The 15902-nt window shown below is 54.9% G+C and overlaps 1 protein-coding gene across 1 annotated transcript in view; it reads right to left on the bottom strand.

Moving 5' to 3' along the window:
* The window catches only part of LOC128279131 (ecdysone-induced protein 74EF-like), a 40137-nt gene extending 26735 nt beyond the window's left edge, over window positions 1-13402 (bottom strand). The window contains exon 1 of the mRNA XM_053017852.1: window positions 12265-13402. Coding sequence (XP_052873812.1) covers window positions 12265-13402 — 1138 coding nt within the window. The remainder of the gene's footprint in view (window positions 1-12264) is intronic.
* Between the last annotated feature and the right edge of the window lie 2500 nt (window positions 13403-15902).

Raw genomic sequence — 15902 nt, forward strand, 5'->3', positions numbered from 1 at the left:
CGGTACTCGGTCGATGCACCGGGGGGGCGAAGATCGTCAACCGATCTGTGCGACGATCTAAACAAGGCCGCGGACCTGCCGACCAACCGGGGACCGAGCCGGGTTTTAGAGTGGGTCGACGCACGGAATACGGTTTGTTTGGGTGGTCAAACACTAGACACCCGAGAGGACAACAAAATCGGCGGATACTTTGTAGAATTAGGATCTGGTACCTTCGACGCAGGAGACCCTTCGCAGAGGAGACATCGCTGATGGGATGGGAGTTGAGATGCACTTCCGATGCACCTCCCACTGGGCGGAAGTGTCCCACTAACAGACACACACACGCAACGCCTAACGCGCCCAGCCACGATGCGGTTCGTGCGGATTTCTGCGAGGTACGTGAATTGTGCCAATCGCAATGGGCCACAGCAATGTTGGCAGCGTCGTGGGGTGGGTTTTTATTTTTAATGCTACCCCACCGTGCGCACCGTGGCCGGTGCGGTGTGCATACATTTCGCACACACACGCTCATGTCCTAGTTACCTCAATTTACTATTTTATGGCCACAAGCGGCGAGAGCGCGATGCAGGAAGAAGTAGTGGGTCCGGGCCCCGGTAGGGGGTGCAGGTGGGATGCACCGCTCGGAAGTGACCTTTTACTACGGCACACACACACACGACACATGCCCCCCCCCGCTATTATTTCATTCAGGTTTCGACCGGGTCTTCGTCGCCAAGACGAGATGCAGCCGCTGCACTCCGGTCTAGAGGCGTCCGGGGTTGCGAAAAGAGAGGTGACTCTTCCTCCTTTTTGAGGTCGATATGTTGTGCCCTGCACACACACACGCACACATTTCGGCTCACCGTCGAATTCAAGATGCGCGCCGACGGTGACGACAGTCTGCGGGGCTGCCGCAAATTGTATGCCGTCTCTCGTTGGAGTCGAGATCGAGTTGGCGGTGCACTAGCGTCTGAGTGTGTTGTTACGAGGTGTGTTCAAAAAGTATGGAGGCATTTGAATATCCGCGGGCTACTCGATTTTGGTTTTTTTGTGGCGTTATGTTGCTACTCATGTCACTCACTGATGGTGATAAGTTCTGTCATTTGGAGTAGTCAGTCAATTTTTGACAGCTGTTTTGCTTGGACATGTTTTGGCTCATCGTCTATTTTATCTGCTCCAAAAAAAATGATGGCAAAGAATCTGTATCAAATTTTGTGTGAAAAACTGAACATTTATTTAAAAGGAATTGCCAAAGTGGTAGGTCATAAATCAAACGGTACGATATTTGAAAAGTTCACTGCATTGAAGCTCATTTCTACCCCTGTGGCTTTGTTAATAAACATATCGTCGTTTTCGGCAGCCGTATGAATGAGTGAAGAAGCAGCCGCCCTAGTGGTTCTTTGGCGAAATTGAAGCTGAGAACTTGGCCGACATTTGCTTTGGCGCTGGAAGGCGCTACCTGCCATACAGCGACAACCACAATCGATATTTTGAGACCCATCGTCGGAAATCGAATAATCATCAGAAGTGGTATTGTGAATTGGCACCGAAAAAGTTTCGATTTGATACCATTGGACTATTATTTTTTGGGAGCGGTGGAAGATAAATATTACGCGAACAATTCAGCAACCATTTACGAGCTGAAGACCCAAATTCAAATTGATATAGCCAAGCCAATTGTGGTGGACATTTGACCGAAGTAGTTTTTAATAAAAAAAATTAAGAATCAACTTGTCAAAAAAATAATCCAGCATTGAAAAATATTCAGCCGTTTCTGTTTTATAACCAAAATGGAAAAAAGAACGCTTGGTTGGACACTCTGTATTACGGCCCGAAGCAGCGTTTATCGGTGGTTGAAAATGTTCTCAGAGGGCCGATTGTGAGAACTTTTTGAACACACCTCGTGTATGCGCGGGTCGTGTACTTCGCTGGCTGCGCTGCGCTGCGTCTGACGTTTCTGTGCCAAGGATGTGACGCGGTTTTAAGATGGAATTTCCTGCCTGCCTGCCTGCCTAGCCGAACCGAGCGGACGATGTGTGGCCACATGTGTGTCCGTATGTGTGCTCACCCTCACCCTTAATGCACCCCGCTCCGAAGGAAGTGCAGTGCAAATTTTTGTGGATTAGTCCCACTTCCGGGCGCGTGCTCTGAATGTTTGCTTAACAATTAGTCACCAAACATTGCCGGTCCGGAATTGCGGAACTAGATACGGGGCTTTGTTTGGGTAAGCGGAATGACCAGCCACGAAGAAAGCCGTTGCCCCATTTGTCTCCCCGTCAAACCAACCCAAAGAGGGGCCTGGACTCGGGAAGTGGCCGAGAAGTACACGCGATGCAGCGCAGCGCCAGCGCACGGGGAGGCTGTTCTTCCGCTCCCTCGCTCTGCCGGTCTACCCGTCCGTCCGTCCCCACCCTTGCGTGTGTGCCCCGTGGGGGTTGTTTGGAGATTTTATCTCGCTAATGAAAACACATCGCTCATCAAGCGTCGCGTTGCGTCATATCCGCCACCGGTCGCGTAATCGCCGCCGCCACCGATGCTGGGCCGTTCGGTGGGTGGTTCGGTGGGTGGTGGGCCCTATCTTCACACGACCACAGATTCGCGCGTCACCGTGTGTGTGTGTGAGTGGCGCTGTCTGTCTGGCCCCTACGGGGTTGGGCGTTGAAGTACGTCGGTATGGATCTTGAGATCGCCGGGCGCCATCGTCTCAAAAGGTTAAGAGCGCGATTGGTAGCGATATTTAAACCGAAATTTCAGGGAGCGAAGGAGACAACAGAAAGTGGCGCACCGAAGGGGGAGGATGATAAGGGCCTGATAAGGGCATCGTTCGGGGGCGCCCGTTCGTAATGGTAATTTTCAAGGTCACCGTCAAGAGATGCACCCCCAAAAACCGGGGGGGGGGGGACATATCAGGCCCCAGAATTGGACCCCCCAGGGGGCGAGTACCCTCTACGATAATTGATTACCGTGGCCGCGTCTCACTTTCGCTTTTGTGAGCGGGTGAAAAAGTGAAACCCCAAAAGCCCAGTTCAACGGTTAACCCACACACAGACACACACCCGGCCGAAGTGGGGTACACGATCGTGCTGTGGGCGCCATGTGATCACCCGAACCCGGGGCGCCCATTGACCTAGAAAGCGGGTCGGCGAAAACCCCAACCGCCGCGACGAGGACTTCCTCGTTTTCGGTCGGTTTCGAGTACGACGGAAACTCTTACTCTCTATTGTCACACATTTGTTTGGCGCTCGAAATAATGCGGTAATTTTGGGCGCTTGCGGTGTGGAGAAGTAATTGGGTCGCCCCGGTCGGTGACATAACATTGGGCGCCAGGAACATTGTACATCATCAACACTTTTAGACGACGTTTTTTCGTCGTTTGAAGTTCGAGAGGTCCGAAAACGCGAAAAACACATAATTTTCACCAATAAAAAGTTGCCGTTTCGTGTCCCAAACGTCAGACGGTGAAATAAACGTTCGCCGGATCGTTTGGTTCCCTCCGCGGTCATCCGTTCCCGATGGTTTGAAATGCGAGAAAAAACGCCGCGGAAAATTATGTAACGCCGGGCCGCGTTTTTCCGGCTTGTGACTCACGCACGCACGCGGGCGGACAGCTTCATGCCTCGTTCATCACATGGGGTCACCTGTTTCTCCTCTCCATACGGGGTGTGTGTGGCGATGACCAACATGACGAGTCTGGGGGTGCTAAAACGCTGCCCCGAATTGAGGTAAACGTTTCGCAGAATATCACTACGGCGCGCGGCGCTTCCGTGAAGCCGACCAATTGCGGTGACAATTGTGGCCCACATCTCTCTCTCTCTCTCTCTCGCTCTACTAAAAAACCGGTAACGGATTAACCACTCGGAACACAACTCACCGGTAGTTGGGGTTTTTATATTCTCTCTCTCTCTAAGTCTCTTTCGAAACGACCTCCGGATTGTCACGGAGAGCACCGCCAAAAAATAAAAAGGTAAATTATGCAACGGCCACGCATCGGCGCTGCTGGCTGCCGTTTCTTCCGGGCTCGCCGGCCTCGGAGGTCGGAGTGGAAAATTGTTTTCCACCTCCATCACGTGTTCCGGAACCGGGCTGGGATTAAGTATTTGGGGAGCTGTAAATTTTTAACAATTATCGAGCTGTTTTCGGTGCCGTCGCCATTCGGAAAGGATGGATCCGATGGGACTGTTGTTCAAAAAGGGCTTTAAACTAAAACCGTAGCATGTTGGGCGGGTCATTTTGGAATCATTTCACTTGATTAACACTCCGTTACTGCAAGCGCTGCCAGATATATGAGCTTGGATCTTCGATCGATAAAACCCAGACACCTTCGAACTGTGGGGGGTTTCCCGGCCATCCCCCATCACTCTCGCGTCATCGACGAAACGTCTCGCGCGAAACTTCCCAGCATCGCCAGACTGGATCGACGGAACAGCTGTGAGAGAGCAGCAGCAGCGGCTCGCGGTACCACGTGCCCTCGGGAATTACAAGTCCACCAACGAAACCGCCGGCGGCCATTGCCCATTGGTCGAAGTCGAAAAGATGGATAGGTAAAAACTCGTAGCAGAAGCAGAAGAAAACCAGACCGGACGAAACTCACCGCCCGCCCGCTCCACAGCCCAGCCGACGCCAACCGGTTCCGACGGGGCGGACGGAGTTGGAGTTGCGACAGTTTGAATGAATGATGCAAATTTCCGGCTCGATCCGGCGCGCTCGTTGATTATTCGTGGCGCTCGTGGTAGTGGTGGCCCCGCAATGGCCACCGCCACCGCCACCCCGGTCTCGTGATTAAAAAAGCGGATGGGGGCGAGTGACACATAAAAGCCGAATGCTGCGCTTTTGCGCAGCGCCGACGTCACGACAGATTTCCATCATTCAACACAAAACTTTGCGCAACCCACCACCACCACACGACGAGCATCATGGTTAAGCATCTTCTGGAAAGCTCGCCGGTGCCACGGGGAAAAAGATCGGTGATCGGTCGAGGGGGGGGGGGGGGGGTTCCCCCGGAATGGAGGCCGTCGAACGCCAAACTCATATCGCTTGGCGCAAGCGCACGATACCGGATCCGGCTGTCCGAAAGCGGTGCGTTGCGTCAAACCGGGAAATTTATGCTCGCCAAGGCGCTTACATAAACTTGTCGTCTTTTATGCGAGGCGCTTTGCGTAGGTTTCTCGCGGTCCATCGGCGGCCTGGGCCAAAAACCGGGCCCACGACGCTGATGACGCTAATTTCCTTGTCGGCGCTATTAATCTATTGCTGCTGCTGCTGCCGTTGGCGCTGCGACCGGTAAGGAATTCTAACCCAATCAATGTCCCCCAGAGTGTTCGGATGAGCAAAGGCGGTCTTTTTCTTTGCAACCGGCGGACGTCCGGAATGTTTGCCGTCATAATTACTTGCATCGATTCCCGCGCGCGTGCAGGGGAAAGCCGAAAAGCGTTTTACGACGTTCCGGTCACCGATCGGAAGAAAAGTCGTAAAATCGAACGAACGGATATGCAGGGTTGAAGTGGGTCGTAAAACTGCATCGGAAGCGCCCCTTTGCAGCAGGAGCAGGGAGATGTCAACGCTGTCGGTCGCAGTCTGTTTGTAGAGTTCGTGCAAAACATTGGCGGCCCGAAAAAAGCAAGACGTTCCCGCGCGACCGAAACAATGGTCGGGATCGGATCATCAAGAATGCATTTTACAATGCAAGCTGCTTAGCTGGGCAATAAAATGGTGCACGATTTATGGCTGCAAGCGGCCTGCAGCTTTGAGACGAGCTAGCGGCAAGGTCAAGAGAGGGTTGCGCGGCACGGCAAGCAAACGAGTCCTGTCTTTATGAGCTCACATACGCAAACGCACTTGTAAGCACTTGGTGTGAAAAAACACGGCGTTTCAAACAAACCCAGCCCAGAGGATCGTAAAATGTTGCTCGAACAAGCCATAAACCGGAACCGAGCCGCTAACGGAAATTTGAAATTTTGCGCCCAATCATGAGTGCGACGGAATAAAGTAACCCTGTCAATGTCACAATAACTTTGGCCAATACTCTCTAAGCAGCATAATAACCGTTACATGAAAATCATTCACCGTTTTGGGGGGGGAAGTTAATATTTATGATCCAACGGATTACGGCCAAGAAGTGTGCTCTCGTCTGAAAGTGAGCGAAAAGTTGGGCCACCTTCTGTCAAACTCCCGGTGCCTAATGGACAGCCGTTTGCCGGTCAGACCTGGGCTGGTTTCCGGTCGCCGGTGGGCGAAAAGTTTCGCACACCAGAAAAACCCCAAATCCTTGTTCGGGCCGGGCATGTTTATGGAAAATGATGCGTGTCTCTCACAGTGGGATCTCACAGAGGATCCGGTCCCGCTAGGCGCCGCTCGTCGGGGAGTAGATAAATCGATCGAAGTCTGGAGGCCCGGCTAAAGTTTTCGGCCCCGTTTGTCTGGCTGGCCCGTGACTTGATTTAACAGAGATTTATGTGGCCAACCACCAGAAGCCAAAAAGAAGTACCTGTGAACCCGATGACACATGCCGTTTTTTTTTCGGCACTCGGCACCTCGGCACACCAAATTAAACACCAAATTATGTCACAAATTGAGCGAGGCACGTGGGAGCAATAAGAAGAGTGGTCGTCGACCCCCACACAACTGGCCAAACAAGTGCCCGGGAAAACCGTGGCCCCAATTTTTGGCTTGAACCCCGCGCGAGAGAGTCCTCCGAGAGTTGTGGCAGTTGTGCAAATGGCGCAAATTTTCGCGGACTCATGGGAGCCCGAATCGGAACGCCGAAGTGGGTCAATCGCAAAATATTTACTCTCCACGGTACACGGAACGGCGTAGAACAGGGGGCTGGCGGCAGAATCCAGGAAAGAAGTGTCTGCCACGAGAAAGAATTCATCGTGGGGCTCACGATGTGAGCGACTTCTTCGCCTAATATGGCCCCCCGAACACTAACGTCACATCCTTCACGGTGGAAAATTAACACCTCAAACGGTGGCCCGGTGCATCGGGCAAAAGTGCAGTCGGGTGCGTTCGAATGCAGCGACGCACCCGACTGCACTCTCTGGTCACTGTTTACCGAAGCGGTTATTGCCATTTAGGAGTCCGTCCGGTAGTCTTTGCGGTGTGTGTGTTTGCGTGCGTAATAATTGCAATGGTCCACCGGCCACCGGCCTCTGTCACGCAGTTGTGGTCCACTCGTCACAACACACACACAGCGATCGTGAGGCGTGCGGCGCTGTCTTCGGGTTTGTTTGTGTAAAAAGTTACAACAACCTTGTCCTGAATTGTTTTTATTAGCGCGAGCGCGAACGGGCGCTCTCAGCGGAATGTCTTATTGTATAATCGCGAGATGTGATGATGGAGTAGCGGGCTCCGGCAGCATACGTCATCAAAAGGCTGCATTACGGCTCCATATCGTGGTCCGATCGATCAGAGTGCGATCGGATTGAGTTCTCGGGAAGGGAAAGCTTTCACGCCTTCTCCGCCATCAAGTCGTGATTTTATCTCACACATCATTACCGTGAGGCGATCAGATAACCTTATCAACTCCGGAGTTATGCAACATGCTTTGCGGAAGAAAATCAGTTTTGTTGTCCTCCGACCTCTAGTTTAGTGTTCCAAATCAATCTCAGTCTACCTTGTAGCTTTCGCCAATGTTCAACCAAAAAGGGAGCTGCAACTTGCCGCTCGTGATGCACTCGTGATGGAAGGGCCTATTTGCCTATGGCACGGCGCCCTTCCCCCCACCGGGACACACCGCCGGTCTGCTGACGGCCATTCCGGTGGGGTAACCTAATTGCAAAACAACACGTCCGAATGTTCCACGGGCCAGGCCACGGTCAGCCACGGTCAGCGGCGGTCGGGACCTCCGAAAACCGCCGGCCAGGCACGTTCCGAATTATCTCGCGTACATTACGCGAGTCGCCGCTCCATCCGCGCCGGGGCGGGGCGCCTGAGAAGATAAAGTTGTTTTCGTCGCGATTCCCCTTTGATTAGGCTTGAAGGTGGCTCGATTCATTAGGTACCGGCTGATTGGCTCGCGGTTTCTTACTCAGAGACCCCCAGAGGTCTGCCGAAAGCTTAGTGAGGAGAGCAGCGAACGCGAAGGTGAGCCACACCAGGAACCGCGTAAGGTAGGTCATGGTCGGTGCCGACTCCTTCGGCGCTTTACATAACACCCGGTCGAACATTTTGTTGAATGTTGATTCACACAATAAACTAAATAATTGATGCTCGAATGCGTGTTACTTAGTTGATAAAATTCGAGGAAATGCGAATCTTAATTTGTCAGACCAGCGCGCGATCCTTGTCCCGCGGGTGCCGGCTGGCGTGAAAATGAAACCAACAAAACAGTTAACCTCAATTCCGACCGAGCGGTGCGTAGCGGTGCGAACCCCACACCGAATTGTTTATTCACAATTCGCTCGTTTCGCTTCGCTATGAGTTACGATCGACGATGATCGTCGGCCGCCGCCGCCGAGGACCGCCCCGTTCGAATGAGGAAGCAACACATCTCCCGGCGACACTGTCACTAAGACACTGGGGCTGAATCAAGAATCTTAACGATGTCGGCGGAAAAGTAGATTAGCCGAACGAATTATGAAGTCAGCGCGCCATATTTTTTTTTTTTGGCAGGCCTCTTCCCAAAGGATGTCCGTCGGGGTCCGGGCATCTTTGCGCTGGCCACCCGGGAGGGCCGTGCTGCAGCCGGCAAAGTGCAGCGACGGAATATTGTTCGTTCGAGGTTCGTGCCAGCAAAAATGGTAAACAGAGCCGCCAAGCCGTTAGATAACGGTTTTAAAAATAGGCTCAAAGTGAGGGTTCTTGTTTTACTGGGTTTTAACTTTCTCTTTTCCTGCCAACCCCCCGGGGGCAAAAACTGCATTCTCTTGACCGGCCCGGGCGAGCGGTACGCAGAACGAGTAACATAAATTTGCTCAGAAAAGTTCATCATTTTTCTCATTCCGCCCCAGAAGCCGGTTTCGCTGCTGTCGCAAGCGTCACAGCATCCATCACGAAACAATGCACGGCTCCCGGCTGACAACCGGGTGGTGGTGCCCCGGGGCCGCCACAGGCTTTGTGGCAACATTTAAGCTCATATAAATCATTCGCAGTAAGGCCTGTGGTGTCTTCGAAATTAGCAACGCCAAACTCTCTGGCAAGCGTTTAATTTACAGTGTTAAAAAGTGTATCTTTTTCAGTGAGGAATTTCATGAAAATTTTGTAAACAAATTTAGCTCGGGGTCAAGAGAGACCTCTCAGGAGACCTGGCAAACAGAACAACAACCAACAACAGCCGGGTTTACATCACACTTTCTCCGCGCGCGTATCTCCTCTGGAATGCGTGCGGAAAGAGCAACAACAACAGTATGCCTGGTGCACACAGAAAAAGAGCAACATTAATTATGTTTAACTAATCGGGACCCCAGGGTGGGACGGGACGGGCCAGCAACGGGACCGTTGGAAGCGGCCGGACCACCACCGCACCGCATCGCGGCCGCCGTCGCAGCCGATCTTCGCAATGAAAAAGACCTTGAACTTGAAACGACAGTACAATCGGTTTCTGTCAGTTCATGCCTTCCTGATGCTGCGCCACCGCACCACCCCACCAGTGCTCCCCTTTCAGTGTTCCCCCATCATCTTTCTCTTTCACTCGCTCGCCCCGCGGATCGCTTTCTCGGACCACGCGCGGTTTGATTTCACGCGTTGCAACCGGACGACGGTCCATTATCATCATCGTCACCTCCCGCAAGCGCCTTTCTTCGCCCGCACCCCCCTCTACACACACACACGCACGATCGCGGGATGTGTCTGTGTGTGTGGGTATGCAAATTGTTGCACCCATACCAATACGCGAGGATCGCGCGCAGAATCTCTGGACATTCTGGTTCTGCTGGTTCCTCGTGGGCAAAGTGACAATGCCCCGCGAGGGGATCAACAGGACACACACACACACGTGCACACAAACACACATCTTGTGACTTCCCGAGCTTCCCGCTTCCATCCCGAAACCCGTTTAGCGCCCGATGAGAGGCCGCCGACCGTGGCAAGTGCCATGAGCGTCAGCAACCGGGAAACGGGAATATTATACGTCCTCCAACGGGGGGGGAGAGCTCCACTCCAAGACACACACACACACGCAGGCGATCGGTCGATCGCCAAAGAGCGCGCGCGTGCGCACGTCTGGAGTGCGCCTGCCGCGATGATCTCCCCGCCGAGTTCGCGCGAACTGTGATCCCCAACCCGCGAGTGCGAGTGTGAGAAAGAGAAAAAGGGGAGCACCCAGAAGAGAGAGAGGGAGACAGAGAGAAAGAAAGAGACTGCACACGGAACTGCAGGCGAGCGAAAGTCACGGAACGATGTATTCGCGTCGATCATCGCGAACGCGAACGCGACTTCTTCTACTTTCGATCAACAGATGGCGCTTCGTCAGTGCCGCCGCCGCCCGGGGGTTGTGTAATGGACCACCGCCCTAGCTCTCCCCCTGGTTGGTAAACCCGTGTAGCTGTCAATTTGTTTATCGCCCAGCCCGCCCGATCGTGGGTGTTGTCAGTCGGCGCGCCCACACACATTCGCGCGACGATCACGACGACGATGATGACAGAGTGAGACGATGATCTTCTTTCTGGGACTCTTCTGGGACGCACCGCGGTGTGTTCCCGGGGGGTTTTAAACAACGCAAATGATTCTCGTGCTTCCGACCCGGGAGATAGGGTGGGGAAGACCCAAGGAGCACATCTGTTTATGGCGGAACTGTTTAACGTTCTCGCGCGGTGCGGTGGTGTAATGCGAAATTCTTGTGCCAGGTTCAAGATTACGGCATCGGTTTGGCGATTACTTTTGTTATTTTCGGGACTGGAGGACTCGTTTTTGGTCGACTGACGCATACTTGAAGAGTAGCAAAACATTTGTCTTATCACGATCGGTGGATCGGATCACAAAATGGGAGACACGCGACCCCAAGAATAAACGGAATATCGATTTCGGTAGCCCACATAACGGCCCACAAATGGAAGTAGCCAGAAGTAGCTACCGCGACGTGGCGCGGCGAAAATGAAGACTAATGGCCCCGGCTCAGCTAACGGGGGGTTGGCCTCCCCGGACGCGAACGCTATTTTGTGCCAATTTTTCGCCACTATCGATTTTCTGCTTCCATTTTGGCGCGTTTCGGAAAACTTTTTGCCATCGAGGACCCCACCAACTTCGGGTCCCAGAGGGCCGCCCGAACGTGACGAGAGCGAGCGGGCGAGTGTTCCTTTGGCGTCATTTGAAGGTCCACAAACCAGAAGTTGTCAAAGTTGGGGAATTTTGTGCTTAAATCGTCCCAGAATTGCCCAGACAGAAACTGGTTCCTGTGTGAGTCGCGGCCATCCGAAAACAACATCTTCCTCAATTACTGGGGGCACTCCTAGCGTCCCACAACCACACGGCGGCAGCCGGATTGACGTCAAACGAAATGGCAAATCGTCGCGCTTGGATCTGCATCCGAGAGCCGGACCACCGCCGCCGGTCCGGAAACTTGTTTCCCGAAAACATACGCCGAAGGTATTGGAATTCCAAGTAAAAATAAACAGTAGGAGTCGAAGCGCAATAGAGGCGGCCCCGAAAAGGTCCAGAGTTGCGGAATGAAACGCTCTGTGCCACCGTGCCAAACCGAATTGGACCCGGTGCGTGGTGACGAATCCAGCTGCCTGGCACTTCACAACCCGCCAGAACGACAACGGCCTGTTGCCTTCCGGCAATCCCCGGAGCCCCGGTTCCCAAGTAGACGAAGTTATGCAAAAGTAGCCGAAGTAGCGTTTGTGCAAAAAGAAACCCCAGACGAGACGATGTCCCGGAACAACCCAGTGGCTGGCAACAGCAAGACCAGAGACCCCTTTTCCACCAGCAGGAGGGGAACACACGCTCGCGGCTGCGACACACTCCAGAAAATCTCAGTTCTGGAACTCAGACCTCCAGCTGCTTCGGGCTGCCTCTTGGGGCGCACCTCCTTGCGACTCTTTTAACGTCGAGAAGGCAACGGTTCCGCAGCCACAACCCGATCGGTTCGGGCAGAGGGATTCGCTTTTGTCGATGACCCAATTCCCATCGAATGTATCGAACGTTATTGAAAAGCAAAGGCCGCGCAACGGAAGTGGCGAGGTACCGCCCTATTCTTCCCCGACCTGTGAAGAACGCTTTGAAGATGTAGACCCCGCAGGACCTAGGGCCTCGGGGTTCGCAAGGGTCTCGTCGCCGTCGCCGTTTAAAAGTCCGACAGAGTGTCCGTGTCGGAGAGAATTAAATGGAGAACTCGGGGACACTTACGGTAGCGTTTCATTAGACTCTTCTTGTAGGCGGCACTCTCGGTGCCCCCGAGCCGGGCATGATGCTCCGCGTAGTCCGGCCCGGCCGAATCGTCCGAGTCTTCCGTGACCGAGCCACTCCGCGGGCGCCGCTGGATCTTCATCGACAGGTCCAGCGGTGCGTCCAGATCTTCGTCCTCCTCCAGGTCCTCCTCCAGGTCTTCCTCCAGTTCCTCCTCGTCCAGCTCCTCGTCCCCGTCGGCGCCCCGGTCTTCGGTGGGGTACCGCTTCGCGGCCATCAACCGGAGCCGCTCGCAGTCCGTCGGAACCGCGGTCCGGCGGATCACTTCCGTCGCCCGCCCGTGACTCCGCTCACTGTAGTCCGAGTCTTCGTGATCTGTGGGCCGACTCCGGGGACTGGCGGCCGAATCGCTGCCCGACGTCGACCGCTTGTGGTGGTGGAGATGGAGCCGCGCGTGCGGACTCCGGTACGGGGTGGAGTAGTCGGTCAGCTTGGGACGGGCGGCCGTTCGGCCGTGATCCTCTTCGTCTTCGTCCGCACCGGTGCTGTAATGGCGACGTCGCGGCTCGGGAAACTCCTCCCGGGACGGTTCCTGTTTGAGCTGTGGCTCGGCCCCGCTCAACTCCCCGGTCACGGACGCCCGGCGGATGATGGAACTGGGGCGCTCTTCCTTGATGTACCGGATGACGTTGGCACGCTCGGGCTGCTGTGGGGCCGCTGGAGGTTCCTGCCTGTCCGGTGTTACCGAGCGGGACCGCGAACGTGATCTTGATCGCGAGGCGGCCCTCGTCGGTTCCTCGGGCCCTCGGGGACTTCTCGAGCGCCGTCGTGTGGGAGAGCGCTCCGGGGATTCCGAATCCGCCCGGTGCTGGTGCCGGTGGTGTGCCGGATGGTGATGGTGGTGTACATGGCGCACGACCGTCATCCGGGATTGTTTCGGAGTTTCCGGCCGGGGAGAGGCCAGCGGCACAGCGGCCGACTTCTGGTCCGCTACTTCCGTTGTAGGTGGTGGTGGAGGTGTTGGTGTTTCCGCCGGAACCGGAGGCGAGGGCGATGTGGCCGGGGGTGCACCGGCAGCCGCCGTCGTTGCGCCGGCCACGAACGCATGGGATGGCGGTAGATGCTGTAGCATCATCATGGTTTGAGCCACCTCGTAAAACTTCCACTCCTTTCAGTCCCTGGGCTGGACACTGTGGGACACTAGACACTTCTGGACCACTACCGGGGAGGGCTCTTCGCGCTGTTAAGTCTCACAGTCCTCCGTGTGGCTCCACATTTGCTCTGTGGCGGGATTCGAATTCTGATCGCCGCGCAAAAGAGCGTTACGGGCGTTACAAAATATTCCAATCACAGCAAACAATGCACTCACACACGGGCGCGCACGACCGAACGAAAAAAACTTAACGAAGCTCGCGTAACTGATTCTCTAGCAAATAAATCAAAGTACAGCCCTTTTTGGGGGGCGAATGCTTCGGGTTGACCACCAAAACGGGCGTCGGTTATGCAACGATGCCACCGAATGCCGAGCGCGTAACGTCCGCGACGACGAGACCGCTGCCGATGCCGACGCTGATGGCCGGATCCATCCTGCTTCTCTATCCGCTGGCGGCCGATGACGCAGGCTGAGAGTCCTTCAGCAGCCAATTTGGGGCTCGACGTTTGACTGTTACTTTGATGCGAGCGATTCTTGAGAGTTTGCACATCCATCAACAGCCATCACTTCACACTGTTGGTGGCACACTTACACGCGGCACACACATAAGAACAGGCACACACAGGACACTCTCTCTCTTAAACACCCCGGGAGCACGTGGCCGGGAACGGAGCAACAATCGGACCAACAATTCATAAACATTCGGGAATTTGGCTAGGTAACAAAGTGAACAACAACGCGAAAAAACAACGAAACCGCCAACTGGGTGTGTGTGTGTTTGGCTCACTGATCTCCTCTCTACATCTTCTCTGGCTTTGGGATGTCGTGGGTTTTTTACATTTTCCGCGATCGGCACCGCACCGAAGACTTGGCGGTGGCCTGTGTTTTGTTGGATGCACTTTGCCCCACTTTCATGCGTCATAAAATTGCACACCGTTTGCACTGTAACATTTTTCCTCCCCGATTTTCCCGAGTTTGCACTATTTTCCCGTGTCCGCCTGCCCGGTTCGGACGACGTTTCGGTTGCTGAGGTAGTAGCTGAGAGTGTGTGTGGTTTACGGCGTTCTATTTTGCGGCTCGCGAACGTTTCTCCAACATTCCAAAGGGCCCCGGTGATTTTCCACTGAATTTCCACCGGTTCCGACCCCGGTCACTCTACTGGTTGAAACGACTTTTCCGAACCCGGTTTTCCACGGCACCGAAACTCGTGTTCAGGTTTTCGTCACAGTCCCTTCCGTCACGAGGCCCCCAAAAAAGGCGAAAGCGTCTCTCTATCCGTCCGGCTCGGGAAACTCGGGATTTTCCGGTGCTAATTCCGGTACCGGTCGGTTGGTCGGTGATGAAGTGGACACGCGCGCGCTCGAATCACTATACGGCGGCGCTCTGTTGGCGGCACGGCTGTGACACTGTGACTACTAGCGGCGGTGACAATCTCACAACCCGCAACCCGCGACCACGGCGAACGACGACGTCCGCGACGACGACGACGGCGGAACGATAAAACAAAACGCGTACTTCACTTCGTACGTTCTTGAATCGGAATGACGAAACGATACACAAGAAATGACAGCTCTCCGACGGTGCCTGGTGCTCCGACCTTCCTCTACTTTTTGCGCCGTTCGTTCGCTCTCGCTCGCCCCAACGCGCTCTCCGTCGCCCTCTCGCACTCCGGTGAGTGCCACGAGGGCACTCACGCACACCACCGTGTCGGCGAGAGAGAGAGAGAGCGCGACTCGCGTCGACCTTCCAGCGTGAGCGCCAGTTGGCCCGACTCTTACTATCCGGAAAGCGAAACCGCATTTTCCAGGCTCGGGATGGAGATTCGGCGCTGTGAGTGAGTGCCACGGCCGACGATTGTTGATTCGCCGCCGGTGTGTGTTCGCACACACACAGCCACCCCCGGTATTGTGCAATTCTGGTTGTGGCATGCGACAGAGCGAGATAGCGCCACATCGCCGTGAAATCGAAAGCGGCCACTCACGCGAGTGCACTTCGGGCGCCGCGAGAGAGAGAGAACGGACACGATCGGGCGAAATGAAAAGCGAAAACACGAAGCTCGTCGGCGGAAACGGAAACCTGCGCGCCCACCGAGGCGGCGGGCGGCTCCGACGACGGCTCGGATGGTCAATACAGAAAATATTGCAACGGGCGTCTGGTCGCTCCCCACCCCCTACCCCTGACGGGGGGTGGAAGACGGACATGGGTGGGTGCGGAGGAAAAGCGACCAGACACCGCACCATATGATCGGCGCGAGGTGGTGAGTGTCTGTCTGCCGTTCGCGGTCGCCGCCGATGATGATGATGATGATGGGCAGCGCGAACGAGACAGAGAGAGAGCGAAAGAGAGAGCATTGCACAACGACGACGGATGCCCAAGGAAGCAGAGGACCGAGACCGCGATGGAATGCAGCGCGCAATGCGAATGGGCTTATGTGTGTTTGTGTGCGTGTGGAAGAAGAGGTGCAGAAGTGCATCGAAGGAGGCGG

This window comes from Anopheles cruzii, chromosome 2, assembly GCF_943734635.1.
Source record: "Anopheles cruzii chromosome 2, idAnoCruzAS_RS32_06, whole genome shotgun sequence".
Lineage (NCBI taxonomy): Eukaryota > Metazoa > Arthropoda > Insecta > Diptera > Culicidae > Anopheles > Anopheles cruzii.